General features: G+C 37.6%; 1 protein-coding gene across 1 annotated transcript; it reads left to right on the top strand.

The window, feature by feature from the left end:
• The first annotated feature begins 646 nt into the window (after positions 1-646).
• Positions 647-15,901, top strand: QPRT (quinolinate phosphoribosyltransferase). Its single transcript, XM_074207855.1, has 5 exons — positions 647-665; positions 854-914; positions 10,590-11,125; positions 12,043-12,174; positions 12,291-15,901. The coding sequence occupies exons 2-5, from the start codon at positions 902-904 to the stop codon at positions 12,507-12,509; spliced, it is 900 nt and encodes a 299-aa protein (XP_074063956.1). The 5' UTR covers positions 647-665; positions 854-901; the 3' UTR covers positions 12,510-15,901.
• Positions 15,902-27,457: the final 11,556 nt, after the last annotated feature.

Raw genomic sequence — 27,457 nt, 5'->3', positions numbered from 1 at the left:
ATGATGTATTTTAACCTGGAGAAGAGAAGACTTGGGGCTCTGGGGTAGGACAGGGCTCGTTGATTACAACCATCAAGTATTTTGATAGATTGTCATCTGGGAAGAGGATTAAGCCGATTAAGCCCCCCCCTTGGTTTCTGAGGGCAGAAAAGAGCAATGGATAGAAGTTGTATAGATTGGCAGATTTGATCTTGATACAAGAAGAAACCTCTAACAATTAAAACTGCTCAAAAGTGGGATGAGCTGCTTCTGAATGGAGTATTAGTAATTCCTGCTTAGATCTCATCCAAGTGGGCTGGTTGACTTATGGGTTCCTTCTGGCTTTGAGAGACAATAGACCTACAAGGAATGGGATGATTATAAATAGCGTTTCCATCACCTCAAATTTCAAGTAATTCCTCTCCCAACACAAATAGTCCTCAAAATTTGCAAAAGAGAAGTCCTTTTCTGACATAGAAATACTTAGAAGACAGACATTCTTACTAATCTCCTCCCACCCCAACCTCTTTTAGGCACACACTGGAATTAGTATCTCAAATGTTGGAATGAGGATGGGGGTGGGGCAGGGGGAAAAGATAGGGATATTCCAAGGAAAACTGAGGGAGGAAGGAACTGGAGTCTTATTTGGAGGTAGAGAGGAGACATCAACAGGACAGTAATAGAAGGTCAGTTATTCCTCCAGGACCTGTGGAGTAGGAGTCTTGGTTCTGGGTGGGGATTGGGCATTACTGGGAGGAGGAGAGAGAGAGGCAAGGTAACCAACAGGCTCTGGAATCCAGGGAAAGGGAGGACAAGGGGCTGTACTTAACCCATTCCCCCACCCCACTTACCAACCCCATTCTTTTATCTTCAGTTGGTTTTTGTGATCTGAACAGAGCAGCACTAAGCCCAGTTCACCTCCATGGACAAGGAAGGTAAGGAATGGCCTCTTCTTCCTCTCACCCCCCTCCAATAATTCTCCTTTTCTGGTCTTTCATCTCCTCCTAAATACCAGTACTTCCTCCCCTCTGGGAGACACCTGAAAAATCTCCATTCTCCTCTCTTTTCTTCTTGTTACTTCCCAAAAGGAGGTATAGAGGAAAAGGAAGTTTCAGGATCTAAAGAAATCAGGAGGAGGCAATAGAGAAGATTTTTGTTTCCTGGTGAGGGAAGCGGACAGAGCTGGTATTTGCAGAACTGTCTTTGAACTTTGCCTTCCAGCTACCAACCTGAAAGAGGAGGGGGCAAAGTTCTGATGAAGCACTGATGAGTGGGGGAAGGGTACCACTGGATACTACTGGCTTTCCCTGAGGTAGGAAGCTAACATGGTTGGGTACATCTGCCCAAATATGACACCACAGGAGCATGGCAACTCATTCCATTTCTGCAAGCGGAAAGAAAAGAGTGGAGAGAAGGAGAACTTAGTCCTAGCTCTGATGTTCTATATGTGTACCCTCTCTAGGACTCAGTTTCTCTTTATGTCAAATGAAGGGGTTGGATCAGGTGATTTCCACAGCCCCATCTAGTTCTCATTTTTTTGACTTGGTTGGCTATCCTGACCAATTGATGGGAACATACCATATTGCTATTACAAAAAATGGTGAAAGATCAGATCTTAGAACTGAAAGGGACCTTAGGCATCATCCACTGATCCACAAACATTATTAAGAGCCAACTTTGTATCAGACATTGTTCTAAGGAGTGGGGATAGAGACTGGACCTGGGATCCACTGAGGGAACCAATAAAGATCACTGCTGCAAGCTCTGCAACTTAGTCTTAGACTAGAATGCTGGGAAATGATTTGTCCAAGGTCATTCAGAATGTGTCAGAAACCAGATTTGGACTCAAGTATTCTTGGTTTTAAGGCCAATTCTATCCACTGTATCATTTTGGGAAGTGACAGTCTCTGATCTAAAGGAACCTACATTCTCTAGGGGGAGACAACATGGATGTGACATCTAGTGAGCATATCTCTTGACTTTTTCAGAGCCAGTCTGGTTACATCCTCTACTCAGGGAGCCAGGGGTTCCCCCTGAGAAACTTGGGTATTTCTTCTCTAGATATCATCCATTCAAGCCCCCTCTGACAGGTGCCTGTAACTTGGTCCCCACGCCTATTTAGTCAATTAACATCAATTAACTTTTCTCTTTTATTTATTTTTTTTCAATTACAAAGACAGTTTTCAACTTTCATTGTTTTGTAAGTTTCTGAATTAAACATTTTTCTACCATTCTTTTCCCTTCCCTCTCCCCAAATCAGCAAACACCCTGATAAAGGTTGTACATGTACAATAATATTGAACATATTTCCATATTAAGCATGTTGTGAAAGAAGAATTAGGGAAGAAAACATGAGAAAGAAAGAAAAAATTAAAAGTTTTAAAAAGTGAACATAATATGCTGTGTTCTGCATTCAGTCTCCATAATTTTTTCTCTGAACTTGGATGGCATTGTCCATAACAGTTCTCTCAGGATTGTCCTTGATCACTGAACTGCTGAGAGGAACAGCCTTCCATCATAATTAATCATCTCACAGTATTGCTGTTGATGTGCACAATGTTCTCTTGAATTAACTTTTACAATTTCTCTACCCAAAAGGAAAGAACAAATGCTTAAGGAAAAGACAGAGACCTGTTTTCAAGAGACTATAAGTTGGTTTCTGAGAGAGATAAAGAGAAAGCATAGGAGCTCTTATCTTCTAGAGCTGTATCTTACTGCATTCCATCAGGGAAAGAGTCAAACTAAGAAAATAAATCCTTTTGAGAGAAACTAATGTTGAAATTGTATTTTGAAGAGCACTTAATCAAAGAGGCCATAGTCAAACAGACTAGAACAAAATATTTACAAATACTCCAAAGTCTCACCCAGACACGTCATCACAACTTTATTGGAGGTAAGCTCCCTCCAACCTCTTTCATGTGGAGAATTTCAGCATATGAGGGGCTAATGCACTCTGCCTAGGTTCATAAGGACTGGACTTGTTGACCAGCCCTTATTACACTGAAAAATAGAAAACTGATTTATTTTATTTTATTTGGCAAGGAGGGCCCTGGCCCAGCAATTGGGGCAATTAGGCAAAGGTTTGTGTAGAAGGCATCGTCTTAGCTAAATCTGGAAGGAAGCTAGCGATTCTAAAAGAACGTGAGAAAGCCAGTTTGAGGGGCATAATTTTTTTTTAAAGGTGAGAGCTGTAGTCTCTAACCCATACCCCTTCTTATTACCAAGGAATAAACTAAGGCTAAGAGAAAGGCTATGAATTGTCTAAGATGACAAGGGAGAGAGCTTTAGTTGAGAATAGAGTTCTTATCTCCTCTTGCTGTTATACTATTATCGACACTGGGTATTTTCTTAGAATAGTAGATTCATAGATTAATAGGATGATGTTTCGTATTTGCTAATCTTAGTTTTTGTAAGCATTAATGTGGACAGAGATCTTTGTTTATACATCTATTTTTTTTGGAAGTAATCAACCTTGAGAGGTAGGTGCTATTATTATTCCCATTTTATAGTTGAGGAAACTGAAGAAGATAGAGGTGAAGTGACACAGGGTCACTTCAGTGACACAGGGTCACTTCAGTGACACAGTGTCAGTTCAGATTTGAACTCAGGTTCCTCCAGACTGAAGGACCAGTGATCTATCCACTGTTCTAACTCACTGTCTCTATTTTTTCATATTTTCATCATTTTCCACTGCATGTAAGAAATCAGTAATGCTGATCTCCTTAAGTTAAGGAAAGTCTCCTATGTGATACCCAGAAATGATAGTCTCCTAAAGTGAGGATGCCATTTTTTGAATGGGACAAATGTGTTTCTTTTCAAATCTGGCCACATAAGGCTTTTTCTATCTGGGATGTTCCATAGAGGTCTTGGCTCTAATCATCTTCTGATTTGTATAAATGAAATGCTGGTAGAGTTAGGCTACATGGCATAGTCCCTATTAATTGATAGGGGAAGCCCTATCTGATTCTGTACTCTTCCCCCACCAACAACAATGAAACTATTTTTGTTGCATTCCTTCCTTCCCCATCTGGCATAACATATATGCCTTACAGATCATGTCTCTTGTGAATCCATCTAATATTTATCTAAGAAAACACATTTTTCCATGCTCCAAAATCTATCTATAGCCCAACTTCTCGCTCAAGCTCTTGGGTCCCATTTTCAACTGTCTCCTGGATATCTATCCCTTGCTGACATGAAAAAACCTCAAACTCTGTAAAGTTTAAGTTACTGTTTACTTTTTGTCTTTTGATCCCAAATATCTAGAATAGTATCTTATACCTTCTTTGTTCATTGTGTGCAAGGCTGCAAATGCACTAGACTCTGGAGTCACAAATAATTGCTGAGAGAATTCAACATGTTCAAAACTGTTTTCATAATCTCCTCCTCACCCTTGACCCCCCACTTAAAGACACCCTCCCCTCCCCAAAACAAAAAATCCTTGACTTCCCTGTAGAGTTGTAATTAAGCTTGAACAACCATAATTACCAGAATTTAGAAGGATTACAGCACTTTTAAGCTGTATGGGATTAAAACACCAGGATCACAATATGGAGGAGGTGTGGTTGACAATATAAAAGCTTATGTGGAAAAGTTGGGGGCAGAGAGGGGTAGTGATATGAATTTCCAGTTATGACTGGGCACTTGATAAAGCAAATCTGATCTTAATCTGGGCTTTTATGAGAATTGTATGAAATATTATTTTTTGATGCTGCATCTATTAAAAACTTCTATAACTTCCATTCTCTGTACCCCTTGTCACTACCTTCACAGAGGGTCTCATTATCATCTGCCTTGACCTCTGTGATAATCTTCTAAAACAGTCTTCCCACCTCCATGTTTTTTCATCTCCAATTTTTCTTTTATTCTGCATCCTTAGGCAGTATGGTCATATCACTTTTTAGCTCAAGAAATTGACTTACTATATTCTGTTGTTCATCAAGTATAATTCAAACTCCTTTGCCAGGCATTTGAAACCCTACCTAATTTAGCATAGTATTTCTAACCTCATTTCATGTTACTCTTAACATATCCATTATGTATTTTATGCTCCAGACAGATTGGAGCTCTAATTTCAAATTCAAATTCAAATCTAGAGTTCTTTCTTTCTCTTTTCTGAGTGAAATATCTCAGTTTAGCCAAGAGAAGGATCCTGATATCATCTAAGGGGAAATTCCCCAGTGTTTAGGGAAACAAGTTGGAAATAGGGGGATATATTGAACATCTTTCTGCAATACATTTGCTTTTCAAAGTCTGATTGTCCCTCCTTCCACTTCTACCCCTGCCTCTGACTCTGGCTCTGGCTCTGGCTCTGGCTCTGGCTCTGTCTCTGTCTCTGTCTCTCTCTCTCTCTCTCTCTCTCTCTCTCTCTCTCTCTCTCCCTCTGTCTCTGTATCTCCATACACAGTGCTTGGAGCTGATCCCCAAGGGTATGAAAACCTATTTGCCTTTCTTTCTTGAAGCAAGAATAAAGAATATTTTTTCTCTTTAAAAGTATTACATCACCTCTGTACACACTCAGACATCTTTCTCTTCAATTTTGAGAGTCTTATGCAAAATCCTCTAGATTTATCTGGAAACCCAGGTTACATTTACTTATCTGTGTACCTGTTGTCTCATCTACAGACTGGAAACATATCAAGGACAGGTATTTTATTTTTGTCTTTGTATTTCCTCTCACTAGCACATAGGTGTTTCATGATTGCTAACTTATTGATTGTTTACTACCTGGTTGGTCTCTAGGTATGGCTCAAAATCTCAAAAAAAGAGCTTAGAATTAGGAGTCATTTGCAAAGTTAAAGTTGAGGATAAAATGAGGTTGTCAAACAAAGGAATGTGTTGAGAGAAGACTATTGAGGATAGAACCTTAAGGAAAAGTTACCCTAAGGATTTGGAGAGGGATTGGCAAGTCAGTGATGGAGAAAAAAGAAGAAATGGAGTTAGACTTTTGTTGCCAAGTTAAAATAGAGATTCAAACAGAGAAGAATCTGTCAAGAGTTCAAGGAACATGAAAGTTGAATAAAGATAATTGGATTTGGCTATTGTGGGGGTAGGGTCACTTATGACCTTGGAGGAAGTAACTTTGGTAGAGTGGTTGGGCGCAAATCAGAATGTGAAAGCTTTGAGACCAAGGGTTGGTGAGGAAGTTGGGCCCGTGAGAATAAATAACTTAAAATTTTGACAGTAGGGATAAGGGGCAATGGCAGAATTAGGGAGAAAGGTCAAAGAAAGATTTTTTTTTAGGACTGGGGAAATATGAGCATATTTACAGGCAAATGGAAAGGGGAAAATTTATTTTTTCCTTTACATAATCTAGATTATGTCCTTTAATAGAATGTAAACTCCTTGAGGATAGGGAATGTTTGATATTTTTTGTATTTGTACCTCCTATTCCTAGCATAATGCCTGTTTGTGGTGGGCATATAATACATTTTTGTTGAGTTGAATTTAAATGGAGAAGAGTGAAGATTTTGAAAAAGAGGATGTTGCAGAGAGATTTGGTGGGGGGAGAACAGTGCATAAACTATCTGACTTAGTTGATACATTTATTAGTTTTACTGAGAATTTTCTCTCTATTTAAAAAAAATAATTATTTTAACATTCAGTTAAACATTTTTGAGTTTCTAATTCTCTCCTTATAGCCCCTCCCAAACCCATTGAGAAGACAAGCAATATGATATAAATTATTTATATATAGTCATGCAAAACATATTTCCATATTAGCCATGTGGCAGAAAAAAAAAACAAGAAGAAAAAGTTTAAAAACTCATGTTTCATTCTATACTCAGAGTTAATCAGTTCTTTTTCTGGATGTTGATAGCATTTGTCTTTGTTAGTATTTTTGGATCATTGTATTGATTAGAGTAGCTCAGTCTTCCATAGTTATGATATATTGTTACAATGTTGTTGATGTTGTGTACAATGTTCTGGTTCTGCTCACTTCACTTTGCATCAGTTCATTTGTGTATTCCTAGGTTTTTCTAAAGCCATCATCCTCATCATTTCTTATAGTACAATAGTATTTTCCCCTCCCCTTCACACTTCTATTTCTTTTTATCATTTGTTGGCACAAAGAGAGAGTGATGAGGCATGGTTAGGTTTGCATTGGGGACTTTGAGAAGAAGTTAGACAGGAAGTGTGGAGGTTTTGAATAGATGAATCAATTCTCTCTAGGTATGGTTCAAATTCTCAAAGAAAGAGATCAGATTTGGGAGTCATTTGTGAAGTTAAAGTTAAGGATAAAATGAGGTTGGTTGTCAAACAAAGGAATATATTGAGAGAAGATCATTAGGGATAGAACTTTAAGGAATAGTCTTAATGATTCTAACCCTACAGTATTCTTGGATCCATTCTCTGGCTCAATGGAAAGAGAACTGGATTTGGAGCTAAAGTACCTACTTTGAATCCTAGTTCTGCTCCAGTGTGACTATGGGGAAGTCATGCTTCCATATTTATAAAATGAGGGATTTGGACTTTGAAGTCCCATCCTCTTCTCTTCACTTAATTGGCCATCACATTAGTTCAGATTTTATCACCTTTCTCCTGGATTGTCCAAGTGATATTCCTTTTTTAAAAAAATTAGTTTAATTTTTCTAATTACATGCAAAGACAGTTTTCCATATTCATCCATTTGCAAGTCAAAGTGATATTCCTAAAGCACAAATTTGAACATATCCTTCTGCTCAATAAACTTCAGTGCCTCTCTAATACTTTTAGGCTCAAGTGGTTGGTTGGTTGTTTTGTCCTTTGTTCTAGAAGAGGACCAAAATGATATCACTGGGTTGGGGTCAAGATATAGTGTGGATCTGTGGCTAAGTAGACCAATACCAACTCGGAAAGCTCTACCACAGGTTGGGCACAAATAGTTCATGTGAAAATTGAAGTGAAGCTATTTCTAAATTTTAGCCTCTCACATTTCATTTGAGCTACTGCATTTCTGCTTTGCTTTGTACCTTCTTTAATCAGAACACAATATGCTGGATGGTCCTGTGCCAGTGTCTTCATCATCTCACAATCGATTCCAAGTTCTTCAGAAAGACTTTGAGTGTGTTCTTGTATTGCTTCTTCTGACCTCTGTATGAGTATTTGCCTTGTGTGATCTATCTGTAAAAATAGTCTATTAGGCATTTGGCATTCAAATAATATGATCAGCCTATTGGAATTGAGCTGTCTGCTGTTGAGTTTGAATATTAGGAGGTCAGCCTGAGAGAGGAAACCTTAATGACCTCCTAGCATTTCTCTATTTCTTGCAAAGAATTTGGAGTGGAGATGTAGTGGCAGGGAGATCTTTGTATTTTATTGACATATTGATATCTTTGATATTAATATTATTTCTACTAGTCACCAAATTCTGGCTCCCCCTGTATATTTTGTATTTGCTAATATGAATATTTGTTGTCTTCTTGTGTATACTACTTGAGGGCAGGATTTTTTTTTCTCTCTTTGTATTCCTAGTATCTAGCACAGTATCCAGCAAATAGTAGGTGCTTAATAAATGCTTATTGATAAACTGATTAGTTGATTTGAATGTCAGAGTTTGAAGACAGAAGTCCAGATTATTGGACTGTGAATTAGAATAACTGGATCCAAATCTGGACTTGGAAACTTGCTCTTTTTGTACACATATATGAAATAAAGTGATTGGAAATCTCCAAAGGGGCTTATCAGTTCTGAAAAGATATTTAACTCTTTGGAAAGAGGCCTGAACCTTGATGGTGATTGTTGGGTGGGGGCTGGAAGATGATTCTAGGATTTGATAAAGGTGTGAAGCTACTAGGAGGAGCTAGGTCATGGGATAGCATCCTGGACTCAGATCACTATCTTTCTCCCGGAGGAAAAAAATAAAAGGTTCAGATTTTCTAGTTAAGTCTTGACAAGATTCTCAAAGCCTGGTCCTTGGACTTCTAAAGGTCTCTGAGACTCTTTCAAGGGAGTCCATGAGATCCAAACCATTTTAATGATAATATTAAGACTTTTATTTTTGCCCATTAACATGCTCTTCTCTTTTTTAACTACATACTATGTGAGACCAGATTTTCTTCATGTATTTAAAGCAGAACAATGTATCACAAGAGGTTGAGTGCAGAATTGTTCATGAGAATCCAGCTATCTTCTACTAAACTAGATTTCCCAAATATGAGAAAAATGACATCTTCTCATGAATTTTTTAGAAAATAGTTATTTTTCATAAAATGTTAACATGTACTGTATTTGTTATTGTTTTTAAATGAATAAAATTTATATTTAAAATTTTCTCACTTTTATTTTCTATTAAGATAAATATGATCTACATAAACAAAAACTCCTTGGGGGAAGGGTCTCAATTTTTTAAAAATGTATTTATTTATTTTCCCAACTACTTGAAAAGATAACTTTCAGCAATCATTTTTTGGTAAGAATTTGAGTTTCCCATTTTCTTCCTCTTTTCCTTCCCTCCCCCCCCCGACAGAGAGCAATTTAACATAGTTCATACATGTATAACTATGTTAAACATATTTTCATATCAGTCATGTTGTGAAAGAAGAATCAGAACAAAAGGGAAAAACACAAAAGGAATAAAACATAAAATATAAAATCAATTTAAAAATTTAAACTAATAAACTTTTGTCTGCATTAATTCTCCATAGTTTCTTCTCTGGATGTGAATGGTATTTTCCATCACAAGTCCTTTAGAATTGTCTTTGATGATTGTACTACTGAAATGAGCAAGTTCATCATAGTCGATCATCACATAATGTTGTTGTAAATGTATACAATGTTCTTCTGGTTCTGCTCACATCATTCAATATTAGTTCATTCAAGTCTTTCCAGGCTATTCTGAAGTCCTGCCCCTCATGATTTCTTACAGAACAATAGTACTCCATCACATTTACATACCATGATTTGTTCAATCATTACTATCCCTTCAATTTCCAATTCTTGGCCACTATAAAAAGAGCTGCTATGAATAATTTTTGTACATGTGGATTTTTTACCCTTTTTTGTGATCTCTTTGGGACACAGACCTAGTAGTGGTATTTCTGGGTCAAAGGGTAATTCCAAATTGCTCTACAGAAAGGGTTCAGTTCACAATTCCAGCAACAGTGCTTTAGTGACCCAGTTTTCCCAAATCCCTTTCAATATTGATCATTTTCCATTTTTGTCATATTGACTAATCTGATAGATGTGAGGTGGTACTTCAGAGTTGTTTTAACTTGCATTTCTCTAATCACTAATGATTTAGAGAATGTCTTTATTTGACTATCATTAGCTTTATTTTCTTCATCTGAGAACTGCCAATTCATATCCTTTGACCAGTTCTCAATTGGGAAAATGACTTGTATTTTTATAAATTTGACTCAGTTCTCTATATATTTTAGGAATGAGTTCTTTAGCAGAAAGTCAATCATTTTTAAGAGTATAAATAGGGTCCTGGGTCTAAAATGTTTGAGAACTTCTGTTTCACCCCAGAAAGACTCCTCCAGTGCTGTGCTAGGCCTGGGAATATACTTACTGGTATTCCAATTCTTCTCTCTGTCCACCAGATGGCAATATTGTAACAACTCAACACTTGGTCCCCTGGTCACTTTGGTCACTCTGGTGACTATTTCCTTTCTCTTCCTCTCTCCTAGATCTTGCCCTGCTTCTGCCCCCCAGGACCCTGGAGGCCCTGGCAGATTCCTGGTTACGGGAAGACTGCCCTGGCTTTGACTATGCAGCCCTGGTGGTCAAAGCAGCTCCTTCCCAAGCTGTCCTTTGGGCTAAGTCCTCTGGGGTACTGGCAGGGAGACCATTCTTTGAGGCTATCTTCTCCCGGCTAGACTGCCAGGTGACCTGGTTCCTCCCCGAAGGCTCCCACCTGGTTCCAGTGGCCCGAGTGGCTGAAGTCCGGGGCCCTGCTCACCACCTGCTCCTGGGGGAACGAGTGGCCCTCAATGCTCTGGCTCGGTGCAGTGGGGTGGCCAGTGCTGCTGCAGCTGCTGTGGAAATGTCCAGGGCCACAGGTTGGACTGGACATGTGGCAGGGACCAGGAAGACCACTCCTGGCTTCCGATTGGCAGAGAAGTATGGGCTGCTGGTGGGAGGAGCCATGGCACACCGCTATGACTTGGGGAGCCTCCTGATGGTGAAAGACAACCATGTCATGGCAGCTGGTGGTGTGGAAGAGGTATAGTTCAAGACTTTATACTGACCCATCTCCAACTGTGCCAATCCCTCCTCTCTCTCAAATCCATCCAAACCCTAACCTTAATTATAACAGATAAAATCCCAGACTAATTTCAACTTGAAATCCATGATAACTATAATCACATTCCCAAATGGCTTCAAATCTTTGCTCTGACTTTTATAACCTTCATGACCCTGAAAATGTTCTTTTACTCCTATGAGACTTGGTTTCCTCATATGTAAGCTGCTTGAAGGTAGGATCTATTTTTTTGCCTCTTTTTGTATCTCCAATACTTAACAGTGTCTGAGGTCTCCTAGGCAATTAATAAATGTTTTTGAATTTAATTGAATTTGTAAGATGAGGGGAGGTGAAATAAAATTTACATAGTCAGCTGATTGCTCAGTGGATAGTGCTCTAGGCTTGAAGTCAAATCAGGAAGTCAAATCTTTCCTCATACATGTCCTAGCTGAGTGACCTTGGGCAAGTCACTTAACCCCTGTTTGCCTGAGTTTCTTTAACTTGTTAAATGGTGATGATAATAATATTACCCACCAGAGTTTTTGTGTGGATCAAGTGTAACTCAGGAGGAGCTGAGTTCAAATCTGACCTCAGACACTTAATAATTACCTAGCTGTGAGACCTTGGGCAAGTCAGTTAACCCCACTGCCTTGCAAAAACCAAAAAATAAAAATAAATAAAAGTAGGGAAAGACAGGGCAGAGGGAAGAGCTAGATAGACTGAAAAGCAGACTTAGTACAGAGCTTTGGGTACTTTATCAGCCTTAGTTACAGAATTGTGTTGTTATAATTATTATAATTTTTCTGGTTCTTCCTATTCCAAGTCATTGCAACCAAACCAATCCCCAACTACACCCCCTTTTGTGGGCTCTTGTCCCTAAGCTTCATCCTCCACCATAGGCTGTTCACAGGGCTCGGAGGGCAGGAGACTTTGCCCTGAAGCTGGAAGTTGAGTGTAGTAGCCTGCAAGAAGCCCTGAAGGCTGCCCAGGCAGGTGCTGACCTTGTCTTGCTAGACAACTTCTCCCCTGAGGTGAGGCTGGGACACTCCATGGTGGGTTCTCTGCTGGGAGGGGAGTTATTGGTTAGGAAGCTGAGATTGGTGGAAGCAGGTCTGGTGCTTACCTCCACCTTTCTTCTCTCCAACAGATGCTGCACCCCACAGCAGCAGCAGTGAAGGCTAAGTATCCCCAGGTTGGGGTGGAGGCAAGCGGGGGCATCACCTTGGACAACCTTCCCCAGTTCTGCGGGCCTCATATTGATGTCATCTCTCTGGGAGCCTTGACTCAGGCAGCTTCTGTGGTTGACTTTTCCCTCAAGCTGTTTGCAGAAAATGACACTCTGAAGCCCTCTGACATCAGATCTTAGTGAGCAGGAAAGGGAATAAGGAGGGAGGGTAATAAACTGGCTTATTTCTGTGCTCAAATTTATCTCCTTTTTGGAAAGGATGGAGAGGAAGATTGGTTGAAAAACAGTTTCTTTTACTGTCCCTAGGCAGTCAATGAAAGAGGGTACCTTGAAACAGTGATGGGGTTTGGATCAAATTGAGGTGGGAAAGGATTCACATATTCCCTTTTCTCCCAGGAAGCATGCCTCATAAACAGTTTCCCAATTGCTTTATGAGTGAGGTCATTTTTAGCACCATTTCTAAATAACAGTTCATCAAGTTCATATTCATAAGTAGCATCAATATGGGATGAATTCTTATTTCAGCTATCAAAGGTTGGGTCCTAAGTTACTCCTTGATCCTGAGAACATCAGTGTGGATTTGGATACAATACAGCATAGTCACTGGGATGCCCAGACTACCTGTCTATATATGCTTCAAGATCTCTTTATTACCCTAATAATTACAGCTCTGGAAATATGCTTCTTTACCTCCCAATATTTATTACACACATATATCTATACATACATGTATAAATATGTAGGTATTTATGTATAAACCCTTCTTTATCCACTGATGTAAACGTTAGTTCTTTGAAGAAAAGAACTATTTGATCTCTGCCTTCCATTTCTTTGGTACAAAGCAGAAAGAGCCCCTTCCTCTCCTGGACAGGTCATTCCAAAAACAAATCACAAGAGTAGAGTTTATCTTGTTGCATGGGGTTGATGGGGGTTGGGAGAAGGAAGGCAATCTTTAGGAGAACTATGCAGGTTTCTGGCCTGGGGGTTCCAGACCTTAGTAAAGGCAGGTTAAAAAGATAGGATGAGGCCTTGGGCAAGCCACTTAAGGCCCTTTGCCTTACAAAAAAAACCTAAAAAAAAAAAGAAGATAGGATGAGAATGGAGACAAAAAATCAAAACTGGCTGCAGTGTAGAGTACAAGAAAGAGAATAAATTGAAATAAGACTGAAAATGACACCTAGAATTCACATTTAGAGAAAAACTATGGAGTCTGAAATGAAAGTCAGAGAATACTATTTTCACTTTTTAAACTTGTTTTATTATTTTTCTTTCTCATGACTTTTTTTATCCTTTAATTCTGATTCTTTTTTTATAACATGACTAATATAGAAATATATGATTGAACATGTATAACTTATACCAGATTACTCTCTGTCATGGGGAGGTAGGAAAAATGTGGAATTCAAAAACTTACAAAAAGATGAATGCTGAAACCTATATTTGCATGTAAATAGAAAAAATAAAATAAAATAACACTCAAAAAAATTGAATTTTTCAAAAAATATTTGCTAGCAATAGATTGTGTAAGGTCTGAAATGTCAGCAGTTTATTTGACAGTGCTGAAACAATGATTTTTTTTTCATAATGAAAAGATGAGATCAGAGCTGTGTATTAAGAAGATTATGTGAGGAATTGTACAGAGCAGTGGGTTCAAATTCACATCAAACTCAAATAGGAACAAAGGTCACTAAACTATACATAAGGATCCCTAAGAGCTGCTCATTGACTTGGTTTTTAAATGTAATATCTAAGTTTTATCCTATTTTTATTTAATTTATTAAATATTTTCCAATTATATTTCAATCCAGATTGGGTACAGTTTGGGAGGATTGAGCCAGACATTTCTGGTACAGAGGATCCTTTAGGGGAAAGCATGGATTGGTAGCAGAAAGGATACCAGTTAGGATGTTATCATAGCAGCCTAGGTTAGAGGTGATGAAGTCCTAAATTAGGGTGGTGGATGAGTAGAGAGGTCAGGAGAGTTTCAAAAGAAACTATGAAGGTTAGAACAAAGATTTGACAATAAATGGGATATAGGACTGAGGGAGAAAAAAAGAAACAAAAATGATTCAGGTTATGACCCTGAGTTGAAGAATATTATTTTAGACATTTTCATTCCATAAGCATTTATTAAGTGCCTACACTGTACTGAGTGGGGATACAAAGAGAGGGAAAAGACCTCAAAGAGTTTGCAAGCGAATAGACAGAGCCAACATGCAAACAAATATAGAGTTATACGCAGGACAAATAAGAAAAAAATAACAGAGGAAAGATGTTGTAATTGGAATTTGGGGAAGGTAGGAGAGAGGGATTTTAGTTGGGACTTAAGGGAAACCAAGGAGGTCAATAGTCAGAGTGAAGTATAGAGAACATTTCAGGCTTGGGGGACAGCCAGAGAGAATGCTGGGAGCTAAGAGATAGAGGGTCCTCTTTGTGGAACAGTCAGGAGGTCAATGTCACTGGACAGAAGATAGAATTGGGGAGTAAAGTGTAAGAAGATTGGAAGCACTATGAGATTGAGGTGCCTATGGAACATCCAGTTAGAAATATTCAGTAGTTGATACAGGTATGAGGAGAGGTTGGGGGGGGGGGGTGAAGATAGATTTAGAAGCTATCTGCATAGAGGTGTTAAAGTTATGGGAATGGATGATTTCAACTGAAAGGGAATATAGATAGTTCTTGCTTTATGTAAATTTGGATTTAATTAAAGAGATAATTTGGAGCTACTTTGCCAAACTATATGCCAATAAATTGGATAACCTGTGTGAAATGGATGAATATGTACAAAAATACAAACTGTTCAGATTAATAGAAAAGGAAATAAATTACTTAAATAACCCCATTTCAGAGAAAAAAAATTGAAGAAAAATCAATAAACTCCCCAAGAAAAAAATCTCCAGGTCAGATGGATTTACAAGTGAATTCAATGAAATTTCTATTCTACATAAACTATTTTTAAAAAATAGGAGGAGTTCTACCAAATTCCTTTTGTGACACCAACATGGTACCCTACCTAAAGTAGGAAGAACCAAAACAGAAAAAGAAAATAATAGACCAATCTCCCTAATGAATATTTGGGCAAAAAATCTAAATAAAATTTTAGTAATTAAACTACAGCAAGTTATTACTAGGATAATACACCATGATCAGGTTTTATACTGGGTAGGCTGGGATGGGTCAATAATAGGAAAACACTCATCATAATTGAACATATCAATAGCAAAACTAACAGAAATTGTATGATCATCTCAGTACATGCTGAAAAAGCCTTTGATAAAATACAGCATGGGTGGTTCCGGCCAAGATGGTGGAGAGAAGACAAGCACAGTTCTAAAGTCTCCTGATCTCTTCCCCATCTATCACATCAAACAAACCTCTTAAAAGAATTCTGATCCAGAAAACCCAGAAAGAAAAAGAAGATAGCTACGTCAGGGTTTGTCTCCCGCAGCAGCCTTGGACAAATCCAGGCGGGTGAGTCTGGGCTCCAAGGGATGACCGTCTCCAGATTAGCCAGATTAACAGCTAAATTGGAACCGGAAGTCTGAGGGCCCAAGGGTGGACCTGCTGGATCAGCGGTGGGGCTGCACGAAAGGGGCTTGGGTCCGCGGGGAAGCAGAGGCGCTGGTGTTGGTGCTGTCCCCCTGGAGCTCCGGGACCAGGCTGGGGGAAGAGTTCTGGTGCAGGAGAATGGCAGACACCATCCCTAGGCTTCTCGGGTCTGAGAAACTCTGAGGGCACATCTCCATTGCACCGAGGCCTCTCCTCAAACAAAGGCAAGTTACTTCTGCCTCAGGCCCAGGTGTGTGAGCAAAAGAACCAGCCCAGCTGAGGAATGACCTCAGGCCAGAGTAAAGCCCACCATTGATTGAAGGCAAAAGAATTCAATAGTTACAACTCCTGCCTTCTGGCAAAGGGAGAAGGCCTCCCAACCAAGATCACAGACACTCCAGAGAGGACAACCAGCACCTCCTACTGGCCAGCCAGAGAAACTGCACTCAGTAAAGCCTTCAGCGATCCCAAGCCCAGGTGAACCAGCGCCCCCCCAACTCAAGGTCTTAGCATAATGAAGACGGGTCAGCGGAAAGGCGGATCCCCAACTCAGAGAGAACTGGAACCCCTGAGGAGAATACAATCTAGTCTCCAGCACAGAAAGACTTCCTTGAAGAAATAAGGAAGGAGCTTAAAAATTTGGGGGAGACAATTAATACCTTAGAAAGTACAATTGGACAAACACAAAAGGAGAATAAATCTCTCAGATCATAAATTGGACAATTACAAAATGAGAATAATTCTCTCAGTTCCTCAAACGAGCAAATGCAAAAAGAAATTAATTCTCTCAAAACCTCAATTGGTCAAATGGAAAGCTCTTTCAAAAGTAGAATTGACCAATTGGAAAAGGAGTTGCAAAAAGTTGATGAAGAAAACTCCTCCCCCAAAAAATAATGGAGTCTACAGAAACTAATGACTCCATGAGACAGCAAGAGTCAGTTAAACAAAATCAAAAAATAGAAAGAATAGAAGCAAATGTAAAATACCTCATAAACAAAACCACTGACCTCGAGAATAGATCGAGGAGGGGCAACCTGAAAATTATAGGACTTCCTGAAAACATTGAAGAGAAAAAAAGCCTGGACTTAATATTACAGGATCTAGTGATGGAAAACTGCCCTGATATCATGGAATCAGAGGGCAAAGTAGTTATTGAAAAAGTACATCGATCCCCACCAGAAAAAGATCCTAAAATGAAAACACAAAGGAATGTTGTGGCCAAACTGCAGAACTATCAGATAAAAGAGAAAATCCTGCAAGCAGCCAGAAAGAAACAATTTAAATATCAAGGAGCCACAGTAAGGATCATGCAGGACCTGGCTGCATCAACTTTAAGGGATCAAAGGGCCTGGAACAAGATATTTCAAAGAGCATGGGAGCTTGGAATGCAGCCAAGAATCTACTTTCCTGCAAAGCTGAGCCTTCTCTTCCGGGGGAAAAAGATGGACATTTAACGAAATGGAAGAATTCCAAAAATTTCTGATGAAAAGACCAGAGCTAAACAGAAAACTTGGACATCAAACAGGAGGTTCAAGAGACACATGAAAAGGTAAAAAAAAAAATGGGGAGGCGGTAAAAGAAAAAAAATGCAATCCAGTAAGTTGAAATTGGCTAAACCCCAGCATGGGGGTAAAAAAAAAAAGATTCCCATAAACCTTGAGAAATGTAACTCTAACAGAGAGAATACACCTAGCCAGAAATGATGGACATTCATGACCTATCCATGAGACTACTATCCAATGGTATGTAACTGGTTTTAACCCCACTTGGGAGAAAGACTCTAATAACTCTCAGGAATTTTGAATCTATTCGACAGAATGTACAGAACTAGAAGGGACAGACACTCAGAATTTTCTATGACTTAGACAGAAGGATCTAAAAAAAAACCACTACCGCCCTAAAAAGGGGGACAGGAAAGAGACAGGAGGAGGGAGGGGGATTGAATGGGGTAAATCTCATTACACTAAGAGGTACAAAAAAACCTATGGTAATAGTGGAGAAGAAGGGAGCAGAGGAGAAACACCTGAATCTTCTTCTCATCAGATTTGGCTTAAAGTCAACCTACACATACTCAGTTAACTTATAAAACATCTAACCTTTCAAGTATTAAAAGGGAAAAAGGGGAGGGGAGACAGAGAAAGGGAAGGGGAGTGGGGGAAATAAGGGGAAATAACAAAAGGAAGGGTAGGGAAAAGGGAAAAAGGGAAAGGGGAAAGAAAGAGGAGGGTGTGATATAGGAGGGCAAAAACACTGAAGGGGTGTTTTTCAGAAACAAAAGACTGGGGAATATGGATAAAGGGGGGGAAAGGGGGAACAATACAAACAGATAGCACAGAGGGCAATAAAGAATTAGTAATCATAACCTTGAATGTGAATGGGATGAACTCTCCCTTAAAACATAAGCAAATAGCAGAGTGGATTAAAAACCAGAATCCTACAATATGCTGCTTACAAGAAACTCATTTGAAGCAGAGAGATATATATAGAGTAAAGGTAAAAGGTTGGAGCAAAATATATTTTGCTTCAGCTGAAGTAAAAAAAGCAGGAGTAGCAATCCTTATCTCAGACAAAGCAGCAGCAAAAATAGAAAGCATTAAGAGATAAGGAAGGAAACTTTATCCTCCTAAAAGGTACCATAGACAATAAAGTCATTTCAATATTGAATATATATGCATCCAGTGGGACAGCACCCAAATTCTTAGAGGAGAAGCTGAAAGAATTACAGGAAGACATAGACAGCAAAACTCTACTAGTGGGAGACCTCCTCAACCTCCTGCTATCAGATCTAGATAAATTGAATCATAAAACAAACAAGAAAGAAATTGGGGAGGTAAATAGATTGTTAGAAAAATTAGATATGGTAGACTTATGGAGGAAACTGAATGGGGATAGGAAGGAATATACCTTTTTCTCTGCAGTACATGGAACTTATACAAAAATTGACCATGTACTAGGACATAAAAACCTAATGATCAACTGCAGAAAGGCAGAAATAGTGAATACATCTTTCTCAGATCACAATGTAATAAAAGTTACATGCAATACAGGGCCAAGGAGATATAGACCCAGAACAAATTGGAAACTGAATAACCTCATTTTAAAAAATGAGTGGACCAAAAAACAAATTATAGAAAGAATTAACCATTTTATCCTAGATAATGATAATAATGAAACAACATACCAAAACCTATGGGATTCATTCAAAGCAACTCTGAGGGGATATATTATAGCTCTAAATGCTTATATGAATAAATTGGAGAAAGAAGAAATCAATGAACTAAACATGCAACTAAAAAAATTAGAGAAAGAACAAATCAAAAATCCCCAATTAAGTACCAAATTAGAAATTCTAAAAATTAAAGGAGAAATTAATAAAATTGAAAGCAAAAAAAAACTATTGAATTAATAAATAAAACCAAAAGTTGGTATTATGAAAAAACCAATAAAATTGATAAACCTCTGGTCAATTTGATAAAATACAACATCCAATTCCTATTAAAAACACTAGAAAGTTTAGAATAAACAACCAAATAAATAAATAAAACCATTAACAAATATTATATATAATGGGAATAAACTAGGAGTGTTTCGAATAAAATCAGCTGTGGTATTAGAAATGCTAGCTGTAGGGGGTGGCTAGGTGGCCCAATGGATAAAGCACTGGCCCTGGAGTCAGGAGTACCTGGGTTCAAATCCAGTCTCAGACACTTAATAATTACCTAGCTGTGTGGCCTTGGGCAAGCCACTTAACCCCATTTGCCTCGCAAAAACCTAAAAAAAATTGCTAGCTGTAGCAATGAGAAGAAAAAGAAATTGAAGGAATCAGAATTGGCAATGAGGAAGCAAAACTTTCACTCTTTGCAGATGATATGATGGTATACTTAGAGAACCTGAGAAAAGCACCTAAAAACCTTCTTAAAATAATGAACAAATTCAGCAAAGTAGCAGGATATAAAACAAACCCATATAAATCATCAGCATTTCTATGTATGAACAACAAAGTCCAAGAGCAAAAGACAGAAAGAGAAATTCCATTTAAAGTAACTATAGACAACATTGAATACTTGGGAATATACTTCTCATGACAAACTCAGAAATTATATGAACACAATTATAAAGTACTCCTCAACCAAATAAAGTCAAATCTAAATAACTGGAAAAATATCAAATGCTCATGGTTAGATTGAGCTAATATAATAAAAATGACAATTCTAACCAATTACTTATTCAGTGCCATACCAAACTACCAAATAACTACTTTACCGAGTTAGGAAAAAAAGAGTAACAAAATTCATCTGCAGCAACATTGTAAGAATAGCAAGGGAACTGATGAAAAAAAATGTGAAGGAAGGTAGTCTAACTCTACCAGATCTAAAACTATACTACAAAGTGGCAGTCATCAAAACTGCCTGGTCTTGGTTAAGAAATAGAGTAATGGATCAATAGATTAAGATATTTTGAAAGAAACTACAGTAAATGACAACAGCAAACCCAAAAACATCAGCTTCTGGGATAAGAACTAACTATTTAACAAAAATTGCTGGGAAAAATGGAAAATAATATGGCAAAAACTAGACATAGATTCACATCTCACATCTTATACCAAAATAATGTCAAAATGTGTACAGGATTTAGACATAAAGGGTGACACTATTGATAAATTAATAGACCAAGAAATTATCTATCAAATCTATGGAAAGGGAATAAATTTATGATCAAGCAAGAATCAGAGTACATTATAAACTGCAAAATGAATGATTTTGACTATATTGTTAAAAAGTTTTTGCACTAATAAAATCAATGCTGCCAAAATTAGAAGGAAAGTAGAAAGCTGGGAAACAATCTTTACAACTAGGAGTTCTAACAAAGGTCTCATTTCTAAAATATATAGAGAATTGCATCAAATTTATAAGGTTACAAGTCATTCCCCAAATGAAAAATGGTCAAAGGATATGAATAGACAGTTTTCAAATGAAGAAATTAAAGCTATATATAAAATTATACAAAAAAGTGCTCCAAATCATCATTGATTAGAGAAATGCAAATTAAAACAACAATGAGGTATCACCTCACTTATCAAATTGGTCAAGATGAAAAAAAAGGAAAATGATCAATGTTGGAGAGGTTGTGGGGAGGTTGGACCATTGATGCATTGCTGGTGGAGTTGTGATTGGATTCCATCATTTTAGAGGGCAATATGGACTATGCTCAAAGAGCAATAAAACTATTCATACCCCTTGACCCAGTAATTCCAATTCTAGGTCTATATCCAGAAGAAATCATAAAAAAATGGAAAAAGTTCTACATTTTTCAAAATATTCATAGCTCTTTGGGGAAATGGCTAAACAAGTAATGGTACATGAATACTAAGGAATATTATTATTCTATAAGAAACCATAAATGGTCAAACTCTAGAGAAGCATAGAATAACTTATATGATCTGATTCTGAGTGAAGGGAGCAGAGCCAAGAGAAAAATGTACACATTAACAATATTGTGAGATGAACAACTTTGACAGAAGCAGCTCTTCTCAGCAGTTCAAAGAGCTAGGACAACCTTATTAGATTATCTATGGACAATATTAGCCCCATCCAGAGGAAGAAAAACAAAACAAAGCAATCCTTCTTCTGAAGGGCTTTGTTTTTGTTTTGCAAGGCAATGGGATTAAGTGACTTGCCCAAAGTCACACAACTAGGTATTAAGTGTCAGAGGCTGGATTTGAACTCCTGACTCCAAGGCCAGTGTTCTATCCACTGTGCCACCTATCTGCTCCTATTATTTTATTTTTAACAATATATTTTTAAGATTTACAAAGTCTACTAAAAGGTCCATTTATATAAAGCAAGAACTAACTGTATTGAAAAGAAGCAGATGTGATATATATTGATATATATATATGTATATGTGTATGTACACACACACACACATACATATATATATATATATATATTCAGCTAAAGTGAAAAGAAGGCTTGATAAGAGAGGTAGGAAGAGACCATTAGAGCAGTATTTCAAGCAAACTTAAGCAGGAGATGGTATCATGGAGAAGGTCCATATAGTGGTTTACAAGGGTACTTGATAAAGAAGAGTCAAGGAATAAGAAGAGAACAGAAAAAAAAGATCATTGTATTTAGTCATGAGGAGGTCATTAGTGATTTTGGAGACAGCTGGTTTTTAGTAAGTGCCGGGGAACCAAGCCAGATTGGAAGGAGTTAAGGAGTGAGTGGGTAGTGAGGAAATAGAGGCAGAGATTGTACCCAATCTGGCAATAAGGCAAAGCAGAAGGATTGGACTTGAGCTTGTTGCAGAGTCAGAAAAAGACTTTCTTAAGGATAAGGGACACTGGGGTTTGTTTATAACTGAAAGCAGGATCACTCAGAAAGAGAAAGATGGAAGATTCATGGAAGATAGGAAATAATGAAAGAGTAAGGTTATTGCTTGTGAGTTCATTAAAGACAGGGACTATCTTTGAGTCTTTTTGCATGTTTATCACTTACCACAGTGCATAGCACACAATTTATTGTTGTTGTAGAGTCATTTGAGTTGTGTTCGACTCGTCATGACCCATTTGAGTTTTTCTTGGCAAAGCTACTGGATTGGTTTGTCATTGCCTTCTCCAGCTCATTTTACAAATGAGGAAACTGAGGCAGAGTAGAGTGACCTGCCAAGGGACACACAGCTAGTAAGTGTCTGAGGTCAACATATTTGAACTCAGGAAGATGACTCTTCCTGACTTTAGGTATAGCATTCTATGCACTTCACCATCTATCTTGTTTTGAGTCAGTGCCAAAAAAAATGCTAACAAGGATCTGGACAATTTTAAGAAAGAGAGGTGATTGTTGAATGATGGTGGTAGAGAACAAAGGAAGGATACAAGCATGTATTAGGCCCTTACTATATATCCTAAGACCTGTGTTAAGCAATTTACAAATATCTTTTTTTTTAATCTTAGCTATAGCCCAACACTTATGGAGGTAATTGCTCTTATTATTCCCATTTTACATTTGAGGGAAATGAGACAGAGAGTAGTTAAGGGACTTGCCTAGAGTCATACAGCTAGGAAGTTTTTGAGGTCATATTTAAATTCGGTTCTACCTGACTCCAGATCCAGTATTCTATTCACTGAACTACATAACTGTTTAAGAAACTCTAAAAGGGGCAGAGGAAATAAAGGTGTAATCCAACTTCTTGTCCTCTCTTTGGATGTGAGAGGAGGTATCAGTCTTGGAGAAGATCTCAAAGACATCTTTAAGCATCTTCAGAAGAAAGCTACATTTCAATGAACCTCCAAAGATGGAAAGTCCTGATTTAGAGTTGGAAGAAAATTTAGAGGTCATCAAATTCAACCACCTCATTATTATTAGTATTATTTATTATCATTATTTGTTAAGGCAAATGGGGATTAAGTGACTTGGCCAGAGTCTAAGTGGTAAAGTGAATAGTAAGCTAGGTGGTTAAGCAAATAGTAAGTATCTGAAGTCAAATTTGAATTCAGGTCATCCTGATTCCAGGGTTGGTGCTCTATCCATTGCACCATTTAGCTGCTCCAAACCACCTATTTTAAAAAAGAGGAAACCAAGATCCAGAGAGGTTGTCTCCACAATAAGAAGCAGAACCAAGATTTGAACTCAGTTCCTCAAACTGTTAAGTCCATTGATATTGCCATATATAGAGAGTAAAATGAAAAGCAATACTAGGGGAGCATAATTGCTGTAAGAGAACTAAGTTTTCCATGGAGGATGGAGGAGCATAGGGGAAGCAGCATCTGGTGGGGCCAGTATAGAGTTGTGACCTTCAAAGTGGATTCCCAGAACTAATCCTATGCTGAGCCTTGGTATCCTGTGGGAGAACAGTCTGCTGCACCAGTGGGAAGGCACTCTGTAGATGTAAGCCTGTAGAATATGGGAGGCAGAGAGCACTGGGCTTTCAGGGATCTGGTGATGGAGAAAAAGTAGAATGGGAAGTGTACCTTCGAAAGGAGGAATCACACTCTCTTAAATTTTATTTTATTTTATTTTATTTTATTTTTTTACTGTAAAACAAGTTTATTCAACAACTGTTAAATTTAACTGGTAGGCATTTCAAATCTATTCTGATAATTCTTTTAACTAGACACTATTGTCATCCTTAAGATACAAAGGATGGTAATCATTTAAAATTTGAAGCATTTATTCATACAGTAAGTTACACAATGATATATCTAGTTATCAGAAGATTTGTACTTGTGCTACTGGCCTTTGGCAACAAGATAAAATCTGAAGCCAACCATTCCAAGCCAACTCAAATTTTTATATTACATTTAATAGGCTTGACACATAAAAGGGATTCAAGATGCATAGTTAAGTAGAGAGAGGGTAATGCCATAGGTCTGACAGAAATGAGGGACAGCATTATTATTTAAAACAATGGCTAGTTTTGTTACCAACAACTGAAGGGGAAAAACATTTACTTTTAATTGGTCTTTACCAAAGGATTAGTTATATGAAAAAATGCAGGTTACAAAAAGGTTACTAAGTACAGATATTTTATGGTTTAAATGAAAGCATCAACCTTAATTAATTTAAGTGGGTGAGGAGAAAAGAGACCAAGAGATTAGTAGACTAGACAATCTAGAAAACTTCATTGTTAGTGTTTTAATCCTTGAATAAAATCTTATTTGTATTGTTACAAATTGAAAAATCAGCAACATAGTATTGCACCTTAAGGAAAGATAGATTGGATTAAGGATATTAGCAACTGATGACAATTTCAAATAGCAGTTGGTGGTTTCTCAGTAATTCAACTATTAGTTTTGTATACTTTATATTCTTGCTAACCAAAACAAATTCTAGCCAAAACAAATAAATTTTGGCTTTATTGTTTCTTTTCTAGGTTGTAAGTTTGAAAAATGTCTTCCTCAAGAAGTCCTTGCTGTCTTCTGATTTACAGGTTGTGAACTTTTAATTCCTAGGGGATCAAATGTAATTGTACAACACTCCCTAGATATTCCAATCTATTAGTGAAGCTCAAGAGAGGCCATTAACTAATGCCATTGGTGTAATCAAAGTCATGAATCATTTAACATTATAAGTATTTACCTTAGGTAGACAATAACATACTAATTTCTGATAATTCCTAGTGCTCCATGCTCAGCTACTCTGTACATTTGATTATACTTTGGCCTCCCTCTTCATTTGAAATACTTCAACATTAAGAAACTTGATTATTCTTCCCCCATTCCCTTTTTCAAAGTTGCTGCTTGCTTCTTTCTCCTTGACTGATATTAAGAGTGCACGATTCATTCAACCAATTTTTTAAAATAAAAATAATGGAGAGATATTTAAATTAGTCTTAGAACCTTACAATCTACTAAAGCTTAGCTATATACCAAATCTTGGGTATTAACTATGCTAACCACTCTATATATTAATTTATCAGTCTGTAATTTATATAGCATTTTAAACTCTGAAAAGACTATCTTATGCCACTGATGAGAGAGTAATAATCTTCCCACTAAATCAGAAAATGTTTTTCAAGCAACTCGTGGAAACTGCAATAGTCAAATCTGAAATTCATATATTCAAGGGTCAACCAATGAATTTCAAATTTCTTTTTTCTAACAGTCTTCATGGTGCTCTATTTCTGTTCATTTGCTTCACTGTCCTGTTAAAAGCTAAATATTCATTGCTTGTCTACCAATAGTATTTTCTTTGATATGTATATACCTGGTGAATCTGCTCTTATCCTCCTGGTTTACCCTTGAGGTACCAGCTACCCACTTTTCAGATGAATGAGTTAGATCTTTGCAATGAGTCAAAACCATCTCATGTATTTAATAAAGACCTAGTTCTTAATTACCTAGTTGTGTGGCCTTGGGCAAGCCACTTAACCCCCACTGCCTTGCAAAAAAAAACTAAAAAAAAATAGACCTAGTTCTTCCACTATGATAAATGTGCCAGCTCCATTATATCTTCACTGCTTTCACCTTTCATTTATGCCTTCTTCATATTTCAGACCAAGAAAACCTAATGAAAATGTTTGAAGATGGTCAAGCTTGTTTTAGGTTGTTTCTATAGCAATGAAATTTAACAGAAAAAGGCAAAAATATCTGAAAGTCAAATCAATCTTACAAACTCCAATGGAAGACTGTTAACACTCCTCTACTTTATCTCTCTCACTAGCATCATCTACTGAAACTGTACAAGGAACAATCTTCCCAGAAACCTTCCTCATATTCAAAATCTCTTTCAAAATAAGTCTTACTGTCTTTTTATCTAAAGATAACTTTTCAGCCATCATTCTCACAGTCAATCGACTATTTGACCAAACCAAATCTCTGACCTTTTCAACATTTTCATTGGTTCTGTGAGTGATTGGGCGCCCACTTCATGCATCATCATGGACATCATCCCTACCTTCCTTAAACCTTTTGTGCCAGTCAAAAACTCTTGCCCTCGACATTACTTCATCTCCATAAGCTTCTTTTAACATTTCAAGTGTCTCACTGGCAGATTTGTTTAGCTTTACACAAAGCTTGATATGAATTCTTTGTTCTAAATAATAGTCACTCATTTTTCCACCAACAGGAAGCATGCTTTTCTATACTCTATAACTACAGAACTGATTCAGGGACCTTGAAAAGTATTTTTTTGCAAAGTGAAGCATGTTCCACTAGGGTCACTTCTCTCCTTCCAATTAAGACAATAAACACTAGTCTCATATAAGGATCACACCTTGTGAATTATACAGCAGTAGATAAAAAGATTTTGGAAGTCTCAGAATCAGATCATCCCAGCTTGTATTTTTCCTACCTGATACTGCAAAATCACATATTAACTTTCAATTTTCCAAGGCCACGAAGACTCGACCTCAGGAGCTCTCTCAGGGCCTGCCTAGTCCTAGGGCAAATGGGTGCTCACAGGTGACATGTTCCAAGCAGCAACAGCGCAGCCAGGGTGGGCCTTCCGCGAAGCACCTCTGGCCCTGGCGGCCACCCACATCCTCTGCCCGTCACTGAGAAGAGAGCTAAATTTTAGAATATAGAGCCAAGCCTTAGTTATTCTGAATCTTTAAAATAAAAATTTTTTTTTAGGTTTTTGCAAGGCAAATGGGGTTAAGTGGCTTACCCAAGGCCACACAGCTAGGTAATTATTAAGTGTTTGAGACCAGATTTGAACCCTCCAAGGCCGGTGCTTTATCCACTACGCCACCTAGCCGCTCCTTATTCTGAATCTTAATTCCAGTTGTATTGGTTTTCAACCACTAAGGTGTCCCTAGATGGGGTATTTGTTGGTAAATGTGATGACCACCTTCAAATGTTTCAGAATGGGGCATGCTTGGTGTATGTTAAGTTTTGTAATTTATGTGGTCTATTATGCTGATTATTTTCCCAAGATTGAACCATTCCTGCATAGTTGGTATAAAATATGATCATCTCTTTGCTAATCATGTATTTGAAATTTTTACATCAATATTCATTAGGGGGATTGTCCTATAGTTTTCTTTGTTTTGGCTTTTCCTGGTTTAGATATTAGCACTATATTAGTGTCATAAAAGGAATTTGACAAAACTCCAACTATTTTTTCAATTTATAGTTCTGA

Source organism: Macrotis lagotis, chromosome X (assembly GCF_037893015.1).
Source record: "Macrotis lagotis isolate mMagLag1 chromosome X, bilby.v1.9.chrom.fasta, whole genome shotgun sequence".
NCBI lineage: Eukaryota > Metazoa > Chordata > Mammalia > Peramelemorphia > Peramelidae > Macrotis > Macrotis lagotis.
Note: the sequence above shows the minus strand (reverse complement) of the source record. Positions and strands in the feature narration are given on the sequence as shown.